General features: G+C 41.6%; 3 protein-coding genes across 6 annotated transcripts; 2 read left to right on the top strand and 1 right to left on the bottom strand.

Moving 5' to 3' along the window:
- The first annotated feature begins 9,868 nt into the window (after positions 1 to 9,868).
- Positions 9,869 to 15,400, top strand: LOC116841470 (interferon-inducible double-stranded RNA-dependent protein kinase activator A homolog). 4 transcript variants are annotated; one of them, XM_032809443.1, is made up of 7 exons: positions 9,873 to 10,094; positions 10,769 to 11,093; positions 11,393 to 11,513; positions 11,638 to 11,932; positions 12,586 to 12,735; positions 12,926 to 13,037; positions 15,229 to 15,400. In XM_032809443.1, the coding sequence occupies exons 2-7, from the start codon at positions 10,778 to 10,780 to the stop codon at positions 15,363 to 15,365; spliced, it is 1,131 nt and encodes a 376-aa protein (XP_032665334.1). In that variant the 5' UTR covers positions 9,873 to 10,094; positions 10,769 to 10,777; the 3' UTR covers positions 15,366 to 15,400. The 4 variants fall into 4 exon arrangements, with proteins under 4 accessions (XP_032665337.1, XP_032665335.1, XP_032665334.1 ...); XM_032809442.1 differs by having other exon boundaries at positions 9,874 to 10,094; positions 11,378 to 11,513; XM_032809446.1 differs by lacking the exon at positions 12,586 to 12,735 and having other exon boundaries at positions 9,869 to 10,094.
- Positions 13,117 to 15,010, bottom strand: LOC116841471 (5-formyltetrahydrofolate cyclo-ligase). Its single transcript, XM_032809447.1, has 4 exons — positions 14,837 to 15,010; positions 13,932 to 14,187; positions 13,444 to 13,491; positions 13,117 to 13,324 (listed from the first exon to the last, which is right to left on the bottom strand). Exons 1-4 carry the CDS (start codon positions 14,942 to 14,944, stop codon positions 13,155 to 13,157), a joined length of 582 nt encoding a protein of 193 aa, XP_032665338.1. The 5' UTR covers positions 14,945 to 15,010; the 3' UTR covers positions 13,117 to 13,154.
- Positions 15,401 to 15,413: 13 nt separating the features above from the next.
- LOC116841469 (platelet binding protein GspB-like) lies at positions 15,414 to 19,330 on the top strand. Its single transcript, XM_032809441.1, has one exon. It carries the CDS (start codon positions 15,447 to 15,449, stop codon positions 16,872 to 16,874), a length of 1,428 nt encoding a protein of 475 aa, XP_032665332.1. The 5' UTR covers positions 15,414 to 15,446; the 3' UTR covers positions 16,875 to 19,330.
- The last annotated feature ends 1,027 nt before the right edge of the window (positions 19,331 to 20,357 follow it).

Genomic DNA, 20,357 nt, shown 5'->3' with positions numbered 1-20,357 from the left:
GGAGGGAGCTAGCGGTATACGATCGTCGGACGCTTGGAGAGGGAATAGTGGTGGGAGTCGCGGCGATCTTCCATCCTCTATCGCAAACGTAAGAACGAGAGAAATAGCATTATAAGACGTCTGGACAGAAATGCCGTCCTAAAATACGTGTGACACACACTAAGAAAACGCTTGACTCACACTGTCTCGTCTATACGTGAGCAATACGCGGTGTCCCGACGACTGTTTCGCTCGCTCGAACGTTCATGCATTTTTCATTGTTAGCAAGGAAATTACTGTAATGTAAAAATCTTGGGGAAAGGTTTTTAGGAGGCTTTGACAAATGCTTCTTAATAGCTACTCTTGAAAAAAAAATAAATATTAGATTTATTTTAATAGAATTATTTTAACCAACATAGAATATGTTGCAACAATATAACGTTTGTGTAGGTTGTCGATCGAAGAAGAGTATTTTTAATTTTATTGTTGCATAAACACGCGAGATATAATTATTTCATATTTTATGCGTTCGAGTATCGTTCCATCGTTATAAAATTTGGTGGCCCTGAGAAGGGCCGATTTTTGTGTCGAAGCAGTTGAGGTCGATAGTCAATAGTAGAAACGGGTCGCATTTTTGTATCCATAGTAATAAGGAACAATAATTATTTGAAACAGGCGCAAAAATCGGCCCTTTTTAGAGTCACCAAATTTTATAACGATGGAACGATACTCGAACGCATAAAATATGAAATAATTATATCTCGCGTGTTTATGCAACAATAAAATTAAAAATACTCTTCTTCGATCGACAACCTACACAAACGTTATATTGTTGCAACATATTCTATGTTGGTTCAGAATTCTATATTAAAATAAATCTAATATTTATTTTTTTTTCAAGAGTAGCTATTAAGAAGCATTTGTCAAAGCCTCCTAAAAACCTTTCCCCAAGATTTTTACATTACAGTAATTTCCTTGCTAACAATGAAAAATGCATGAACGTTCGAGCGAGCGAAACAGTCGTCGGGACACCGCGTATTGCTCACGTATAGACGAGACAGTGTGAGTCAAGCGTTTTCTTAGTGTGTGTCACACGTATTTTAGGACGGCATTTCTGTCCAGACGTCTTATAATGCTATTTCTCTCGTTCTTACGTTTGCGATAGAGGATGGAAGATCGCCGCGACTCCCACCGCTATTCCCTCTCCAAGCGTCCGACGATCGTATACCGCTAGCTCCCTCCGCCACTCCGTGCTGCTCATGGCTCACCTACACGCAGCAGTGTATGAGTGACGCGTTATCGTGTGCGAGTCACACGGATATTCGGACGGCATTAACGCCGGTGCGTGTACAACCCAACACGGGAAAACAGGTTATAGCGCGATAATAATAGCAGCAACATGCATATAAGAGCATCATCATTGACATTATACCAATTACCAAAATATATTTTCCATTATACCCACATACATACACACACAAGTAACATTTTCATGAGTTCTGAACATTATTCCACCCGCCTTCCGGAACAGAGTTTCCGAATCTATCAAGTTTTGTATCTATAGGTAAAACGCAGACTTTCGTAATGGGTCTCTTAAACATCGCTGTCGATGTACGGAGAGTGACGACTCTAGTCAACCCGTCCGGACCTGGATGTAACTTTATGACCCGTGCTAGCGGCCACTTTGTTGGTGGATATCGCTCGTCAACAAGAAGTACCAGGGAACCCTCTTTGATTTGGTTAAAGCTGTGATGCCATTTGGCTACCGATTGGTAACGCTGTAGGCATTCCGTTTTCCATCGTTTCCAGAATTGTTCAACCTTTTGCTGAACAAGTTGCCATCGGGAAAGCCTTGAAATTGGCAACTCGCTTAGGTTGGGTTCGGGTATAGCGATTGGCGCTTCTCCAATGAGAAAATGTCCTGGCGTCAATGCCGTGTAGTCGTCGGCGTCTTCTGACATTGAACAGAGAGATCTTGAGTTCAACACTGCTTCAATTTGGGCCATAAGTGTTGCTAACTCTTCGTACGTGAGAGTGGTATCCCCGATAATACGACAAAGATGGTATTTAGTCGACTTGACAGCAGCCTCCCATTTTCCTCCGAAATGAGGAGCTGATGGTGGATTAAATCTCCATAAAGTTCCTTGTGATCAGCTAAGGACGCGGTTAACTCCTTTACCTCTTCGGAGGCAACACTGAACATTCGTCGTAGCTCTTTGTTCGCCCCGACAAAATTAGTTCTGCAGTCGCTTGATAACGTCGCACAAATACCGCGTCGTGACGTAAATCTTTTATACGCCGCAATCAAAGCTTCAGTCGTATAGTCAGTGACAATTTCAATATGAACCGCGGATATCGAGAGACAAACAAAAATGGCTAAGTAACCTTTGTAGATCTTTGCCCTCTCCAAGTCTTTATGGAGATGGGCCCGGCATAATCCACTCCGGTATTCAAAAAAGGGCGAGATGGTGTGACCCGTGTCATTGGGAGTTGTCCCATTAATTGTTTGGCTCGATTTTGACGATATCTAGATCTAGACGATATTTAATCCACCGTAAGATGAACGAACGAATTGGAGCTCGTCCTCCAATTATCCAATATAATTGTCGCGTATAAGCCAGAGTCACCTGAGTCCCGCCGTGCAAAGTTTTGATATGAGCATCAGCTATTACCAAGCTTGTAAACGTAGAAAGCCGAGGCAAAATGCAAGGATGCTTAACATCGTATTCCAATTCGGCCTGCTGCAATCGCCCTCCGACTCTGAGGATGCAATTTTTGTCAATGAACGGAGTAAGTTTGGTCAAGGAGTTGGACCTCGGTAACTGTTCACCCTTCATTAAGATTTCAATCTCCCAATCAAAATAAACCCGCTGAACTTGACGTATCCAAAAAAAGCAACTTTGTTGAATTTCGGACGGAGTCAGCGGACCTGCGGGAGAATTTTTTTTCGCATTCTTGAACCGATCGACGGCGCGCCTGCACAGAGCAGTGATTCTCAATAATCGCGTGATTGATGAGTATCGATTTACTAGATCCCAAAGGAAGTTTTTGGGGCGGCTCATTGATGTGAGAACGTGGCTCGACCTTTCTTCTATTTTTATATCTAACGCCGGGATGTCATTAAGTTTAGGCCAGTCATCTGAAAACCGTCGTAACCACGATGGTCCTGACCACCATAATGAATGTTGCTTGAGTTGACGAACATTCAATCCTCTGGTTGCACAATCGGCAGGGTTATCACTACCAGGGACAAATCGCCAAGTGGCGGAGGGAACTGTTGCCTGTATCGTAGTGACTCTATTACAAACGTAATCCTTCCATTTGTTCAGATTAGAAAAAATCCAGTAGAGTGCTACCGAAGAATCCGTCCACAGAACAACCGAACTTTCTGACAGATCTAATATGCGCTTCGTATTCTCCACAAGACGGGCTAACATGAGCGCTGCGTTCAGCTCAAGGCGTGGGATTGTGAGGCGTTTCAACGGGGCTACCTTGGTTTTTGCGCAGACCAAACTTATTTGAATATTGTTTGAGCTATCTTTGACTCTAATATAAACTACGGCTGCCATTGCTAGCTGCGATGCGTCGGAGAATCCGTGGATTTCAACTGAACGAGCGGTTGAGGTAATGTGAAGCCACCTTGGGATGGTTAACCTATTTAGCGCGGGTAACTCATTTCGAAAGTTAACCCATTTGGATTGCAACTCAACAGATAAAGGTTCGTCCCAATCAAGCTTGGCTAACCAAAGATCTTGAATTAAAATTTTTGCACGAATTGTAATAGGGGAAATAAAACCCAGTGGATCGTACATTTGAGCTATTTCGGATAAAATAGATCGTTTCGTGACATTGTGCTTGTGAGACGGAATAGACGTAAATTTAAAAATATCATTCTCTGGCTGCCAGCATAGACCTAATACTTTCACTCGTGAAGATTCAAATTCTACTGTGAGAGCGTTATGATCAGGTATTAAGGACAAATACAGTAACAAGTCTCGACTGTTTGTGCTCCACTTTTGCAGCGGGAAACCGCCCGCCATGCAGAGCTCACGCACTCTATTACTTCTTTAGCTTCCTCCACTGAGTCAGCCCCACCGAAAATATCGTCTACGTATCGCGCTTTTGTTAGTGAAGGAACCACTTTCTTGTATTGACGACCGTCGTCTTCTATAAGCTGTTTAAGGACCCTGAGCGCCAGAAATAAAGCACAATTAAGCCCATAAGTCACCGTTGTCAACCAATATGGGCGTATCTGATTGTTAGAATCGAACCAAAAAATGCGCTGTAAATTTTGATCGTCCGGGTGTATCTGTCGATACATTTTTACTATGTCTGTCGAAAATACATATCGGTGTGCACGAAACGAAAGTAGCACGTCAAAAATTTCGGTTTGTAACTTTTCTCCAGCATACAAAATGTCATTTAATGACTTGCCATTACTAGAGAGACTCGACCCGTTAAAAACAACGCGAAGCTTCGTTGATTGACTATTTTCGCGTAATACGCCATGGTGTGGTAAATAATATGCAGGCGAACAATTAACTTCTTCATTTGGCACAGGAACCATATGACCTAATAACTCGTATTCTTGCATAAATTCGGTGTAAAGCTTACAATAGCTTGGTTCTCGTTCGAATTTCCGTCGTAAACGTTCTAAACATCTGAACGCGGTCGACCTAGAATCCCTTAACATAGTAGCAGGCGATTTTAATGACAATCTCACGATATAACGACCGTCTTTATTTCGAAAGGTAGTGGATGAGAAATACTCTTCGCTATAGTCGCACTTCATTGGCGAAGAGGACGACGTTATAACCTTTTCTTGTTTCCAAAACCGAGTGAGAAGACTTTAAAGATCGCGATCATATGCACAATGATAAGTTTGAACCTCTCTTTCCCCATGACTCGAAATCGGTCCCGAAACTATCCATCCGAACATAGTTGATTGTGCAACGAGCGACGAGGAATTATCTCGTATCAATTCCGGTTTAATGATCTGGCCGACTAAATCTGCCCCAATAATTATTTTAACTGACCCAGGTTTGTTGAAATTAGGATCGGCTAACTAAAGATCATGGAGATGACTCCATGCATCACGCGATACCTCTACCGACGGTATTTTAAAGATTAAGCGTGGGAGAATATACGCTTTCAATAGATAAAAAATGGAATCATCATGTATAGAATGAATTTTAATGTTGATAACGCCTCGTGTGCGTCCAGAATGAGTTCCGCCTATTCCTACTAATGGAATCGAAGCGGATTTACGAGTTAAACCGAGCAAGAAAACCAACTCCTCTTCGATGAATGATAACTCGGACCCGGGATCTATTAGTGCACGGATGAATCTGACACTTCCATCCAACTCAGTTACCTTTAATTGGCATGTTGCCAGTAATGATACAGGATGAGAGGCCAAATCAGACTCAGTAAAACACGAAAGTGATGCTTCTAGTCATGCGGGACCGGACGCCGACGGGAGAGAGGTCGCAGAACCCGATTCCAAATGTTTTGCTTCTACGTTAACGGACGATTTTGAACGTGGTTGGTTCACATCATGAATCGTTGTATGATGTCTTTGTCTACATCTTTTGCAACGGCGGGGACTCTGGCATTGTCTTACAGCATGATTTTTTAGGCAATTGAAACAAAGATTTAGTTTGATTATCGTGCGCTTGCGCTTATCACTAGGTAACGAAAGATAGGAAGGATAGGCAGATAAAAAATGGGCGGACTTACATAGCTGACATTCAACGCTACCTCCTGCAATCGGGGTCACCGCTACCAAACTCCGAGATCTTATATCAGGCTTGCTTAATTTACCAATGAACCCGGGTCATTTTTATCCGTTGGGAATCTGCATGATGTCGTAGCCAAACTTTCCCAGGCTCTTATATGCCCAATCACGAATTCCTCAAATTGGGAAAAGGTAGGATAGGTTCTTGACGCTCCAAGATTTACTTCCCAGGCCTCTCGCGTTTTCTCGTCTAGTAGACGCGTCAATTGATGGATCAGGAGCGGATCCCATTCTTCGGTGTGGCATCCCAATGCTTGAAGTGCACCCAAACACTCAATGACTGTGGCGAGCATCGTATTTAAATCCTTTGCTGATTTAGACTTAATAGGCTTCAAGCTAAACAGATTGTCTAGCTGTGCCGATATTAACACTCGCTTATTCTCATAACGAGAGGCTTCAAGCTAAACAGATTGTCTAGCTGTGCCGATATTAACACTCGCTTATTCTCATAACGAGAGGCTTCAAGCTAAACAGATTGTCTAGCTGTGCCGATATTAACACTCGCTTGTTCTCATAACGAGAGGTTAGCAGTTTCCATGCCCTCGAAAATGATTCGGAAATCTTCAAGTTAACCACCAACTTCGCCGCATCACCTGAGAGGTATGTCTTTAAGTAGTGCATTTTCTCCACATTAGATATGTCCTCGTTGTTTCCCACCATAGACATAAACAAATCATGAAACGATCTCCAGGCGTGGTAGTCGCCGGAGAACGTAGGCAAACCAATATTTGGTAATGTTCTTCGGCACTTGATATGTTGCGAGCTTGAGGCAGTTGAGGCTATAATTTCTGAAGAACGTGACGAAAAAGTAGTGGCTTCGAACGCTTCTTGTCGTTCGAGCAATGCGGCCTTTGCTTGTACATAAAACTCTTGGCAACGCTCATATATTTTGTGCTTCATGTAGGGCTCTTGTTCCAAGCTATCAAAACTCGTTTGGCATATTTTTTCATGCTCGGTCTGAAACTTGTGCCAATTAGCTTCGAGCACCTCAATGCGGGTACTTAAAATATGCCGAGATATCGAGTCGACCGCTTCCTCAGATGCATCTTCAACTGCGTTTTATAGAACAGGTCGATTTTCTTCTTTCTTTATTGATCTTCCTTATAGAGTAAAACATTATAAACCATGTGGACTTGTAATTAAAGTGATTAACAATGTGATGAACCTCTTACTTTAGCTTCCCGATAATGACGTAATGAACCTCTTACTTTAGGTTCTTATGCGTAATATGAAACAATGCCGTCAGAGTTCATATTAGCTATAAGTCGTTTCTATGACTTGTCCTTCTGACAAGTCCTCTCAGCGACTTGAGTTTTATCATAGTCGCCGTTCTCTATCCTAAGCCGATCTTATGATCTCCGAGCCGATAGTCGAACACAGTTATCAGAGTTCCTTTCGAAAGGGTCAACCGTATTATGCAAAAAAAAGGCGGAGCGCTTGTCCGTTTGTTGCCCAGCACGTAGGTCATCAGTTGTAAAGCTAACCACCTCTGTGCGGATATCAACCATATCTCAATTGCATGGTTCCACATATGTGTACCAAACAGCTATTTACTGCTCACTGACGAAACTGGTGCGAGCCGGCGTTACTCATCCTCGGTGTGAGGTCACCAAAAGTAAAACTTACCACACGTATCAACGAACGCTCTCACTGACGTCACCTTTGGTCTAGCGACGATCCGTATCACTACGCAATACGGCGATCCCCGTTCTCAAATCGGGGCCTCTCAAATTGCGGCTCGATGCTGTCATCCCGCTTCCGCACTTGGACAATGGGAAATGATCCCAAACACCCGGCACTCCGACTCAAACACCTCTCTTTGCTCTGTCTTCGCTGCTCCCCTTTTGACGAGAGAAGCAATATGGCCACACACCACCGTCGAGAGAGACGACCTAACTTTCCTTTCTCCTTTTCGCAGCGCCCTCATGCAGGCGCTTTGGCTCCTCATCTCAGACTTCTAATAGAGACAAGGAGTGTACAACCCAACACGGGGAAACAGGTTATAGCGCGAGAATAATAGCAGCAACATGCATATAAGACCATCATCATTGACATTATACCAATTACCAAAATATATTTTCCATTATACCCACATACATACACACACAAGTAACATTTTCATGAGTTCTGAACAGAAGTAAATCAAAAGCTTCCGCAAATGACGCTTATTCGGCTCAAAACTCGACATTTTCGCACGAAAAAAATTATGTGATGCTGATACACAATCGCTAATATTTCAAGGTTATGGTGTTGCCAGATGTCCAACCTTACGATATGATGTTTTATATCTGACAATTTCAACCATAACTTATTGGTGGGGCCATCTTTTGTCAAACGGCGGAAACTTATTTGTACTCCCAATATAATTTAATTATTTTTTCGCAACTTAATAATGGAATCAATACGCGCTAAAAACATCTAAAATGAAAAAAAAGAGAAAGGAGGTTTTTAATAATTATAATTAAATTAAACTACTATTTAAAATTAAATTACTATTTAAAAAAATATTAGGGGATTTAGGTTTGGTTTGTGAATGGAAGGTAGATTCACCGCGTACGTTAAAAAAAGTCCGGAAATCCTATTCGGCACGTACGTCTGACACTACAAACATTATTATTTTCCCCATCGTATATAATTGCACTAACATCCAGCATTTGGCTCTTATTCGCCGTATATTTATTACAATTTAGACTTTTCAATAAGAGAGCCTTAATGATATTTAGTTTGATAGACAAGGAAACTGTGTCCCTAACAGAATTGTATGAGATAGAGAATGAGTGCAACTTTACCCTTCGTACATGTGCACAACGTATCAAAACAGGAGAAAAGTGGAGGAAACCCAAGTAATGGCTCCTGCCCATAGGATGCAGCAACGTTTGCGCGGCGGAAGTTCGTGCGATAGCCAATCAAAATGTTGCTTTTCGTAATAATCTTGTAACTCTCACAAAAAACAACATATTGATTGACTGTTACGCGACTTCCGCCGCGCGGCAAGCGTTGTCGCGTCCTGTGGGCAGGAGCCATAAGACCGATAACCTTTCAGAACCCCTCTTGCGTTGAGTGGTGTTGGGGGTACGCCTTTTGGCCGCCTGAAACCATATCGAGAGAGAGAGAGAGAGAGAGAGAGAGAGAGAACCCCTCTTGAAAGTAAAAATGCATACCTGTGTTATATGTAAATATACAAAAAGAAATCCAACGAAAAATATATCTATTCATTCGTAAACAGTATTTGTAATTACTGATTTTATTGGAAAAAATGAAGATTTGGCACGTTCTAATTTTGTGATATTATTCTTCGTTTATAAAAATGTAACCTCTCATACAGCAGAGGTGTCAAAAATATATCATAAGGATATCCTAAAGATATATTTGAGATATGCGATATCTTCAAGATATCCCTATAATGTATTTGGGACATTTCTGCTGTGTGGGCTCTCTTGCTGAAAATTATTCTCTGAATTTTCCCGAACAGTGTTACTACCCTGGCTGCGTTCCGAAATTCACTGCCAGTACTGAAAATCTATAGTTCATGTTACGTATACTATAGAATTTCAGTACTTTCAGTGAATTTCGGAACGTAGCCCCAGACAGCACAAGAACTGGGTGTATATCAGTTGGACACGGGGCAATTGGACACAGTCCAATCACAAGTCGCTGTTCCAAGGGACCCTATAAATGTCTTTAAGTACACGGTGCTGTGATTGGCTGTGTCTAAATGCACCGTGTCCAAGTGCACCGCTCCCACAAGAACTTCTGAGAACATTCTAGGGATATTCTGAGGTTCCGTTTAACTTTAACTACCGGTTAAGTCTCAACAGTGATTGGTTAATTCTGATTAACTCTTCTTAACGCTAAATACGATTAGTCAAGTCCAATGGAATAATCGGTCAGTTAAGTTAACTAGAGATTGTAGAATTCGACCTTAAAAGTATAAACAAGGCGAACGAACCTCGTAAGTAGTTGTAGATAATTAAAACAACAATCTAAATAAAGCCATCAGTGAATAAAACATTCCGATTGGCTCTTATGTTCACGACCGCTCTCTCACACGATCGCAGCTTTTAGAACGCGACGATAACTTAACTCTGCTGCTCGGAGCAGAGTTTCGGAACGCGCCGCTCTTCAGGCACACTATCGTAGAGCAGCGAACGAGGAAGGGATTCTCCGCTAGCCAGTGAACCATTTTTCTGTCGTCAAACGGATCAAGCTTTTTGTGAGACTTGGATCGATCACAAAAAGCGGGATTCGCTTTTCGCATAGGAATTGGCCTGCCGAGGAGCCAGCTGAAGTTCACGCAGCACGCCGCCCGTTAAAACCCGTAAGTAAGATGCGTGTTTGTCCGCTGATTTTGACCGTGGGTCGAACCGCGTAGCGAACGATATACATAATGCCGCGCGACCGGTCATGGCTAATCACCGTCAATGTTATAATTTGTCAGTCATTGCTCCCGTGTGACGCTTTGTTTACGTGCCGCGCGGAAAATCCGCGCGGCGACGACCTGCCGGCAGCTTCGCGCCGGCGAATTCCATGCTTATTTCTCGCGCGAGCGTTATTACGGTCAATCGATGGATTTTATAACAATCATGGCGGCCATGCCGGTGTCCGCACAGTTCCTCACGACGGTCATCCGTCGGCGATTCTATCGGTGAGACGCGATTCCATCACGTCTGACGCACAGATAGCTCGTCTCGATTCCCCGATCATTAGAACGTTCCGCTTGTAGAACGCTGACGTCCTATAAGTATCTCTTTATCACGACCGAAACTTTGAAGTAAGCGTTGAAACTTCATATGCTAGCGGGATAGTCCGATATTTTTTAGTCATTTGTGTGAACTGACTGCAGCATATGTCATTATCATTTAGTTGTCATAGATGAAATGCCACTCAGTTGTCATAGATGAAATATCTGTCTGAAAGTTGCTAAGCTCAGCAATGTAAATTTAGCAATCTTTTCTTCTATGTTGGAGCAACTGCTGACATTTCTGCTTTCAGAACATCACAATGGAGGAAATGCATCAGGCAGCACAAGTTGGGCCTAATATGATGGCTGGTGTAGGTGGTGTTCCTAACCATTCAAATAATGTCAATCGCCGCAACAGAATGCGTGTATCTATCCATGCCATGATGTTGGAGAAGTTACCTCTGCATGAGGCAGCACGCATGGAAATGAAAGCGATACCCAGCAAAACGCCCGTGTCTGTTCTTCAAGAATTACTTTCCCGCAGAGGCACAATACCAAAATACGAATTGGTACAAATTGAAGGCGCTATTCACGAGCCTACATTTCGTTACAGAGTCACTGTTGCTGATGTTGTTGGTTTGTATAATCATCGTATACTTATTCTTAGCAATGAAGCCTATGGCAGATGATGTACTTTCTTCAGTATTATATTACATCATCATATATCCCTCTGGCAAGTGTGTTAGCTGTGTGATTAACAAATCACTGTAAATTTACTGTCCATTGACTCTTAAATTTTTAGTGAGTTTTTAGTAGATAATGAATTTGCACAGTGATTTACTAACCATACAGTCAACATCGTTTGCCATAGGCTGAGCAATGTGTGATATCAGTCAATAAGTACAAAGCTACTCTAGTAGATCCAATTGTTTCAGCAATGGGGACTGGCAGATCCAAGAAGGAAGCGAAACACGCTGCCGCAAAAGCGGTGTTGGACAAATTAATTGGAGTAAATACCGAATCCTCAGAATCTCCACTCCCAAATAATTTGCCCGAGTAAGTATCGTTTAGCTCTGCCTGTCAGACTTAACGGTCTGCAGATTTGAAATTATCTATAAATAAAAACTGTATATGCTGAATTGGAATTGGAATTTATTCGGTATTTTGTTTCCTTTCGCAGCTCGCAAAATTTACAAGAACTACAAATATACGGAGAGGAAAAAGTAGTGAACAACCCAATCGGAGCCTTACAAGAAATGTGTATGTCTCGTCATTGGCCACCACCAAAATATACAATGGAAGGTGAAGAAGGTTTACCCCACGAAAGACAGTTTACAATCGTTTGTTCAATATTAAAGTATCGCGAGGTCGGTCAAGGAAAAAGCAAAAAAGTCGCGAAGAGGCATGCCGCTCACAAGATGTGGCAAGCACTACACGATATGAATAATCAAGCTCCTACTGTTGACGAAGATGAGGTGAGAATTCACACATCTATGTTCTTATTCATTAGACTACATCTATGAGCGCATCAACTGGTAAATCTATTTGTGTATGAATTAAAACCGTTCTACAATCACGTAAATGATTGTAGGTAATTACGATAATCAATCAGAGTAAAGCAATCAGTGAACACTCCGATTGGACAGTTCTTCACGATCATGCTTGCGCAATTGTAGAATAGCTTGTATATATGCTTTATCATCATGATTATTTTATTATTGTGATACTAAGATACCTCGAAGAACTAACAATCAGCGTGTGCGTGTGTGTATGTGTGTGTGTGCGCGTGCGCGCGCGCGCACGCGTGCACGCGTATGTGTATGAGTTTAGCGAAGTGGAAGTGATTTTTACTTAACGCTATTTTATATTAAATATAAGCTATCTTTCCGATCTGTTTTAATCTATAACGGACCATTATTTATGCGACACTGTTCAACTTTTCTGTAATTCTATACTCTGTCATAGATGTAATTATACAGTGTTGGGTCATTTCCACTTCATTTCCTTTTTTCTAAGTAGACATGGAACAATTATTGATCGAGTATTGCCTTTAAATGATTATCAGGGAAGATTTACATATTATTACACAAGCTTTACATGTTATCTTATGTGTAATTGTCCGTTATAGATTGTGCAAAGAAATGCAAACGTGAGCGCCCGTTATGCCGATCTGAAAGGTAGCAAAATCTCGACTCTGACAACAATTCATAGTATCCAAGTCTCGAAATTTCACAAGAGTCTCAAGTCGTCCACAGGTGTTAAGCTTTTTCAACTGCAGGTGTGTATTCAATTTGTTTCAATCAGTTGAATAGAACAAAAATATTCCGATTCTCGTATTCTTCTATAAGTTAGAAAGATTGTACATCATTATGGAACATTATAGGAACATTAATGAAACCTAGACATTAATGTAAGTAAATGCAAAAGAATTTGCGAATAATGTGAGAATCCTTTTAATTTTGTTTCAGAATACTTGTTTTAACGATGGCGATGTAAATTTGGTACAATTCTTACAAGAAATCGCGTCGGAGCAGCAGTTTGAAGTAACTTATGTTGATATTGAAGAAAAATCTATCAGTGGTGAGTTTACATCTATATTACATTATTATATAATAATTTCGCTTTAGTAATAGTAATGCACGTGCAAAATAAAGTTACGATCTTTTTTATCTTTTCATTTGTATAGTATTTTATTTATTATCCACTGAGTACAATGTCAACAGGCACATCTTGTTCGTTAGTTGGTATATTTTCTTGTATTTGTTCTTTAAATCCCACTGCAACCAAATATGGTCTTGTATTTCGTGCTTCAAAATATTTTCTCAAATATTCATCATAATATCCCATTCCATGTCCTAAACGGTCTCCTAGTAATAATAATAATAACATATGTAGATATATAATCTCTCGCGATAAGTTACGACGTATATGTATGTAAAAATACCATATGTAAACGTATGTAAACAATATGGCAGTGACAACGTACCATTTATTGTGAAAGCAACTCCTGGCAAGATCATGAAATCTAATCCACCTATAGTAGAATTTTCAGAGAGCTTAAATTACTAAATCTCGGGAATATTAGTAAAGGCAAATCAATTATTGATTAATAAGATATTCACTAAGAAATTTTAACGATCAAAATTTAAAATAAACGTAAAACGATAACGAAATTGCCCAACGTACGTAAGAATAGGGAAAATTCCGGCACGTACGATATATCGCAAGACATTATTAACCTACCGAGAAAGAAATTAGTCACGCAAAATATCCTGCGATTTTAACCTACCGAGAAAGAAATTAGTCACGCAAAAAATCCTGCGATTTGCTCTTATAGGCCAAAAATATTATATTAAATTTAACGATTAACTTTATAGCTTATTCTCCTACATTTATTCATTATATTCGTATTTTCATTAATTACAGTAACATTGTATCCTTAGTAATTACTGTTTTATTAAATTGCAAGATTACCTGTTTCCAAAGCGTTTTCACGGCACTCGGTAATGCTTGGCTGTTTAATGTTCCACTTTGTTAATGGTAGTGTCTCATAATCATTCATTGATTTCAGTTTTACCATTTCCATATTTTTTCCATGGTATCGTGGTACAAAAGCCTCTTTCTTCATATCAAATATGTCTTTTAAAATTGGTACGGTATCAATTTCATCGTCAGTACTTAGGTATACTGAAATTCTCTTGCTATCTTGATATTGCTTCAATGCACGTAACTGTAAATAGCAGTAATTTTGTTAATACCACTAATTTTTTCTATAGTCATGTTAAATTGTATTATTTTTACTTAAATATGTTAAAATAAGTACATTTAAATTTCATATTTTAACAAAGGAGAAAACAAAAGTATCATAATATGCTTACATAGACAGAAATGCTAAGCATAGCATGCAAATATCTAATGTACACTTTATGATGCTATTGTAACAGCATAATGTAAAATATACTTGTTTTAAGAAATATCCGTGTATTACGCCATAATTTTAACGAAAACACTTAGTTTTTATTTTTACAATAATTTCGGATTAATTTTGTTCTATTTCCGGCAAAACAAGTAGCAATTTTTTTCACAAATATTGCTGCAATATGGTCGCAATTTTCATGACTTCAGATGACTTTTTTTTTATATACTGAAGAAATTTTTATTGTATTAGGATGCATCTTCGCATACTTGTGCTACTCATTAAGCAGATAATATACTAAAATATATCTCGGATGCTTAAAAATACACAATTGTAAAGAAATGATGTGCTGTTGTATATATTATGAATTACAACTACATTATATAGTTTGCAATTAGTGTACATAACCTCTCCAGAAGATTTAAGCCCAAATTATTGTTTTATTCATACTTGCTATATTCACCTTTTCAAGTATTTTCGCGGACTGTGTTTTTTTCTCTTCTGAGCTAATATTTTTAAGGATATTTTTTATTTTACTTCTTAAAGCACTCTTAGCTGGTGATACAGCCATGTTACACACAACTAGGTTATCTTGTACATACTGCTCCCTCCTTCACAGCTATGCTCAAAGTCAATATTGTTTTATCATTGCTTGTGATATCTGTGACCTTAGATAATAACATATCTTCATTTTCACACATGTGTTGATATCTATAATTTCTATACATGTGATATTTACATGTATCGTATATTACATTATTATAAATCATAACAAAAATCATACAGTGAATTATTACAAAACAAAATTAAATAAAATATCATGTTAGACTTAAACAATATTATTTTATTTCAAAGGTAAATTCCAGTGCCTTGTGCAACTGTCTACCCTGCCAGTAGCAGTTTGCTATGGTTGCGGCGTGACTAGTAAAGATGCTCAAGCCAGTGCTGCTCAAAATGCTCTGGAATATCTCAAAATCATGACCAAGAAGTGAGCCAGCGCTTCGCTCCTGCCAGCTGTCACCATCAATTGCAAGCCCCACCGTAATTTGGCATCGAAAAATCAGAATAACAATATGAACGTCAAGATATTATCATCTAACAGCCAGATCTCTAATAGAAGGAAAAGTGGACAGAAGCTAGACCACATCAGCAACAAGGGTAGAGCGTCCAAACTGTCGATCAGGACAACAACGAGCAAAGATGCCACTTTCGCAATCGCGACGTCCGCCAATTCGATCACCGCCGGTAAAATTAACTCGTCGAAGAAAAGTAACGGTAATAATGACGGTAATTTCAATTCGAGCGAACAGCACACGACGAAAAACGCGTCGATCGTCAGCGCGAAACAGCACTCCAGTTCTACGTTCAGTAGCATGCGAGCTATCAGCACTTGCGTCAACAGTGTTGCGCACGAGAATCCGATCAAGCCGAAGGATTACGCCGCGAAGAAGTTTCCGGGTGAAGCGGATTCGAGCATCAACAATTATCCTATTCAATCGGATTACAAGGAGGTGTCCGTCAATAATCCGGATTACAAGAGTAGGAACAGCGGCAGCGGCACGTCAATGAGCGCTGCCAATCTGCCGTTGAGGTTCGCAACGCAGTCATCGTCGTCGGCGTCAACATCGGCATCCACGTCCGCGTCTGCGTCCGCTCTGCACCGTGAGAATCACACGCCGTCCAGCACGTCGTATCAGTCCGGAGCCGTGTCTCGGAATGACAACAGTGCTTTCGCGGTAGCGCGCAAAGCATTGGAACAGCAAAGCTCGACGTCGAAGATGGCGCCGACCAATTTCCCGCCGCTGCGCGCACCGCAAAGCATCGTGAATGTCCGGCATCCGCTGCTGACGGATGCGCGGACCAAACATAGCGAGACGGTTGGCTCGCTCGCCAAGTCGAAGCTCAATGTCATGAGCTCGCTGCAGAGCGGCGTGAAGGACCTGGATCAGCACGGCCGGCAGACGTTTCACGGATACGGCACTTCTTCGATCGCCAGTATACCAAGTGTACAGAATCTGAACAACGCGGTTACGGCCAGCATTTCGCCGTATCCCAGATCGGATCCCTTCCCGCAGCCGACGGTCACGAGTGTACTGTTCTCCGATACCGCGCAGTTCCCGCAGTCGCCGCCGTACAACACCACACAGTTGAGCCAGTTGAATCAGTATCAGACCTACGACCCCAGCAGCTTCGCTACCACACCGGTCAACGTGAATCCGGTGATGCCGCAGTTCTCCACGGAGAGCTCTATCCCGTACCCGCAGTACGAGAACCCGCCGCAGTTCGTCCAGCCGAATCATTATCCGACCGCGGATATGACGAACAGCCAATACCAGTATCAGACGGCAGGAGTAGGTCAGATACAAGACTCGTCGATGTTCATCCAGAGTCTGCAGAGCCCGATCGCGGTGACCGATCAGTACGCTGCATCCAATTACGCCAGAACTGTGAGGACAGAGCTGATACCACACTTGAGGCGACCGTCGCGTTTCAACAAGTAAAAATCGAGTCAGACTATCATCTGCTCGCGATTCTTCGGCGCTGCATCGAACGGGAAAATCTGGATATATTCGCCGCCACGAACGACGTTCCGTAGTCACGATCAGTGAATCTTAAAAGATCTGCGAGATAGCATCAGTCTCGACTTGTCACATGCAAAAATCATTCATTGATCCGAGGCATTAGTCGAGAGCGGGAATGTTGATTAGTTGCAGCTGGCTAAATTCTTATTGTGACGGGTGTTTCGCGTCAGGTGTTGCGCGCGTCGAATTTGTCAAATCACTCGCGCCGGTTACAGTGCATATAATAGCACGGAGGATATGGTGAAAGTTATTGAAATTCTTGATCCAGTTTCAAGTAGATTTTAGCTAATCTCAGATAAATCTACATACATACATGCAAAACATACATTGCACGATATGCCCCACAAAACGTTCGTTGAACGGATTGTGCTTTGACAGATTCACGCGCGGGTACGCACGATCGACGCACGTTTGCACGACGTTTGGAACGAAGCGATGCGTTCCGCGCGACGAAACGGCAGAGATGATAATTTTGATTTGTTTCAGTCATTTCGATGTGACACGGCAGGGCATAAGTGAGTTGAGCTCATCTATAATTTAACGATTCTACGATGTAATTTATCCGAATAGCGTGAACATTCGAGAAGGGGTTACAAAGAAAAACAAAAAAAGCACACGCTATATCTACGATGTATGTACCTCAATTCTGATTGCTGATCAGAACGGCCGCTTTATACGAAACAAAACGAGGAAGGATGAGGGCGCAGGATCGCGCTCAGATAACGCTCCGGTCGTTTTCTTTCGGTTTTGTGCGCACGTGCTTATACGGAGAGTGAACCTGTCCGAGCGCAGGCAAAGCTGTGCTCCGATGGAGAGATGATGATAATGATGATGATTCTTGAGTAAAAGAATTAAGAAAAAAAAAAAAGAGAAAAAGGCCAAAAATATCGTCTTACTATTATCGTAAATACTAGTTTTAATGAACGGTATTCTACAAACTATACTTTGCATAGAATTAGTGGAAGTTTTCCAATATACTTACATAATACTTAGCTTATTGCTATGTTTTTAATGTGCTTCACTACTTGTATATGGGTGGTGGTGTAATGATGCCTGATGAATGTGTGTGAGAGAAAAAGAGAGAAAGAAGAGTACATGTAAAGAGAGAAAGAAGAATATATGCGAAGAGAGAAAGAAGAATACATGTGAAGAGAGAAAGAAGAATATATGTGTGTGCGCATGTATATGCGTGTTTGCGCGTGAGAAAGAAAGAGAGAGAGAGAGGAGGAGAAAGAGAGAGAAAGAGATTACATACTAATGGAAAAGACCGTAGAACGGAGCAGACGTTAGGAATTTTTATTACAACGGAAGAGTAGAGTGACGCGTATCGTACGAATATTGCTCCCATGCCACGAAACATTACATCTCCACTAAGCGTATGCACAGTGCAAACGTAGCTTTCAGCGATCCGAGTGTAAGCTGTAAACGCGTGATCGCAGATATAAGGATATAATCTTTCAGTGGTGTATGTTTTTTCTTTTAGTATGGTAGCTCATAAACTCATAAGCATCACATATAATAATACGCGTAAGGATTAATCGTTAAGGATTCCTCATTAAGTACACATGTCAAGTCTAGTAGTCGAGTGTGTACCCGTGATGTGTGTACTGAATTTCGAATTGCCTACGTACAATTGATGACAACCGGATGAGACTTTTATACTAAATGAAAAAGAATAACATCGCAGTATTGTGAATGGAGCACACGAAGCGCATCGAACGGCAGGACGGCTCGATCGAAGATCAGAGAGAAAGAGAGAAACGAGAGCGCCCTCCTGCGATCCAGTTGCCGGCTGTTGTATCCACGGATCATGACGTATCCCTTTGGTCCGTCGAATACATTAGTGAAGCGTAAGGATCTACGATTTCACCGACATTCAATCCAGACTCCGATCGAGCGAATTCAACCGTTCTTCAACCGTTTTACTTTGAAAGCCGAAACAGCCTCAAAACATTCCTAAGAGAAAGGGACGAGTCTTGAGAAAAGTAAAGAAAAAAGAAAGGGATAGAAATCTCTTTCGGTCGGAGCTGGATCAAGGAATAAATTTACGGTAAAAGAACGGTGTTTGATGCGTGACACCAACGAACGGCATAATCTTTACGACATTCTTTTTTGTGATCAACATTTTCTCACGATATCATTTGTCTTTCTTGCGAAATTGTACCGTACATCTGTGTGTGTGTGCATACGCCGTTTTGAGTTGCGATGATTCAGGATTCGTATGTGAGTGCTATTTCGTAGATAGTACCGCTGCGAGAGCGACACCGTACGGTAGAGGGATGTTCGTTAACGTTCCAAGTGTCGCGAGACTGATGGCGGCAACGTTGATCAGTGCCAATAATATAACCGCGTAGATTTCAGAAAATACAAGAAAAAACACGAAAGAAACTTGTAAAGCAAAGTCCTGAGACCGCTCAATGACTTCCAGAGTATCTCGCGGGAGATACCTTCAGGATTATTCGCGGTTGATCGACACTAGCTGACCGTGTTGCCGTGTTGTCGAGTCTCAGCTTCCTGGAAATGGCGGAACCTGAGTAGGCAAAACAAAATCGTGTGTGTGCACACTTTCTCCGATTGTCACCCCGACGACGTTGACGGGCGACGGTTTGTTACGGCGACAGTACGTTCCTGTGATACCTCGACGGTTATGTCAGAAAGCGTCGAGGGATGACAGGAACGCGCGCGGAGAACATCGTCGGAGCGAAAGCGCAAGGAAGAAGGGAGATTTCAGTCGCCCGCGCGTGTAACTCAGTGATTGTGAAAGTGTGTGTTTCATACGTATATCTTTGGAAAATAGGCATTACTTACATGCAAAGTATAGAATGTGTGTGTATGTGTGTGTACAAACATACATTCGCTAGAGCGATTATAAAACGAAAAGTGCGGTCGTCTCCTTTTCTGCTTTATGTACGGCAAATCTCTCGAAGCCGAAGCGACCGACGCGTTGATCGTTTCGGTTCCGCGGCGCCGATCCGTTTCAAGATTTCTCGTGAGACGAAGCGAATTCTCCGTCACGAGAAACCGGGAGTGAGAAGAACCGAGTCGACATCCTATTGCCCGATCGTCTCTGGCAGAGAGTTCCTCTACGAGTATTCTTTTGTCCCCGTATAATTTGCGTAATTCGTTCAGATTCCTCGAAAAGCCGCCTCGCGCTCGATATCGAGGCGCGCGCGAAAGTATTCTCTCAAAATGTATTCTTTCATAGGACACAATCGGTTTTCTTACCACACGGTCTGCGGAAAGTGCTTTACGAGATCTGATACTTCGTGCGTGATGAATTCGATGCACATTCCACTTTCATGCGGCGTAACAATCCTAGGTATATGGCATTGCGAAGAGAGACAGGTGCGACAGCAATGATAAAACTCGCTCCGTCGGAATTGGCGATGTTGTACCCTTCAT

The sequence above is a fragment of the Odontomachus brunneus genome, unplaced genomic scaffold (assembly GCF_010583005.1).
Source record: "Odontomachus brunneus isolate Ranch 3 - 2012 unplaced genomic scaffold, Obru_v1 Obru_scaffold_015, whole genome shotgun sequence".
NCBI classification, from domain to species: domain Eukaryota; kingdom Metazoa; phylum Arthropoda; class Insecta; order Hymenoptera; family Formicidae; genus Odontomachus; species Odontomachus brunneus.
The sequence above is the reverse complement of the archived record's forward strand: the minus strand, read 5'-3'. Positions and strand labels throughout refer to the sequence as shown.

Coding starts and splice junctions, on each gene's coding strand:
- LOC116841469 (XM_032809441.1), top strand. CDS start 15,447: ATGAACGTCAAGATATTATCATCTAACAGCCAGATCTCTAATAGAAGG.
- LOC116841470 (XM_032809442.1), top strand. CDS start 10,778: ATGGAGGAAATGCATCAGGCAGCACAAGTTGGGCCTAATATGATGGCT. Junction 11,514..11,637: donor CTCCCAAATAATTTGCCCGA/GTAAGTATCGTT, acceptor TTCCTTTCGCAG/CTCGCAAAATTTACAAGAAC. Junction 13,038..15,228: donor TGAAGAAAAATCTATCAGTG/GTGAGTTTACAT, acceptor TTTATTTCAAAG/GTAAATTCCAGTGCCTTGTG.
- LOC116841471 (XM_032809447.1), bottom strand. CDS start 14,944: ATGGCTGTATCACCAGCTAAGAGTGCTTTAAGAAGTAAAATAAAAAAT. Junction 14,188..14,836: donor CCGCGAAAATACTTGAAAAG/GTGAATATAGCA, acceptor TGCTATTTACAG/TTACGTGCATTGAAGCAATA. Junction 13,325..13,443: donor AGTTGCTTTCACAATAAATG/GTACGTTGTCAC, acceptor TATTATTACTAG/GAGACCGTTTAGGACATGGA.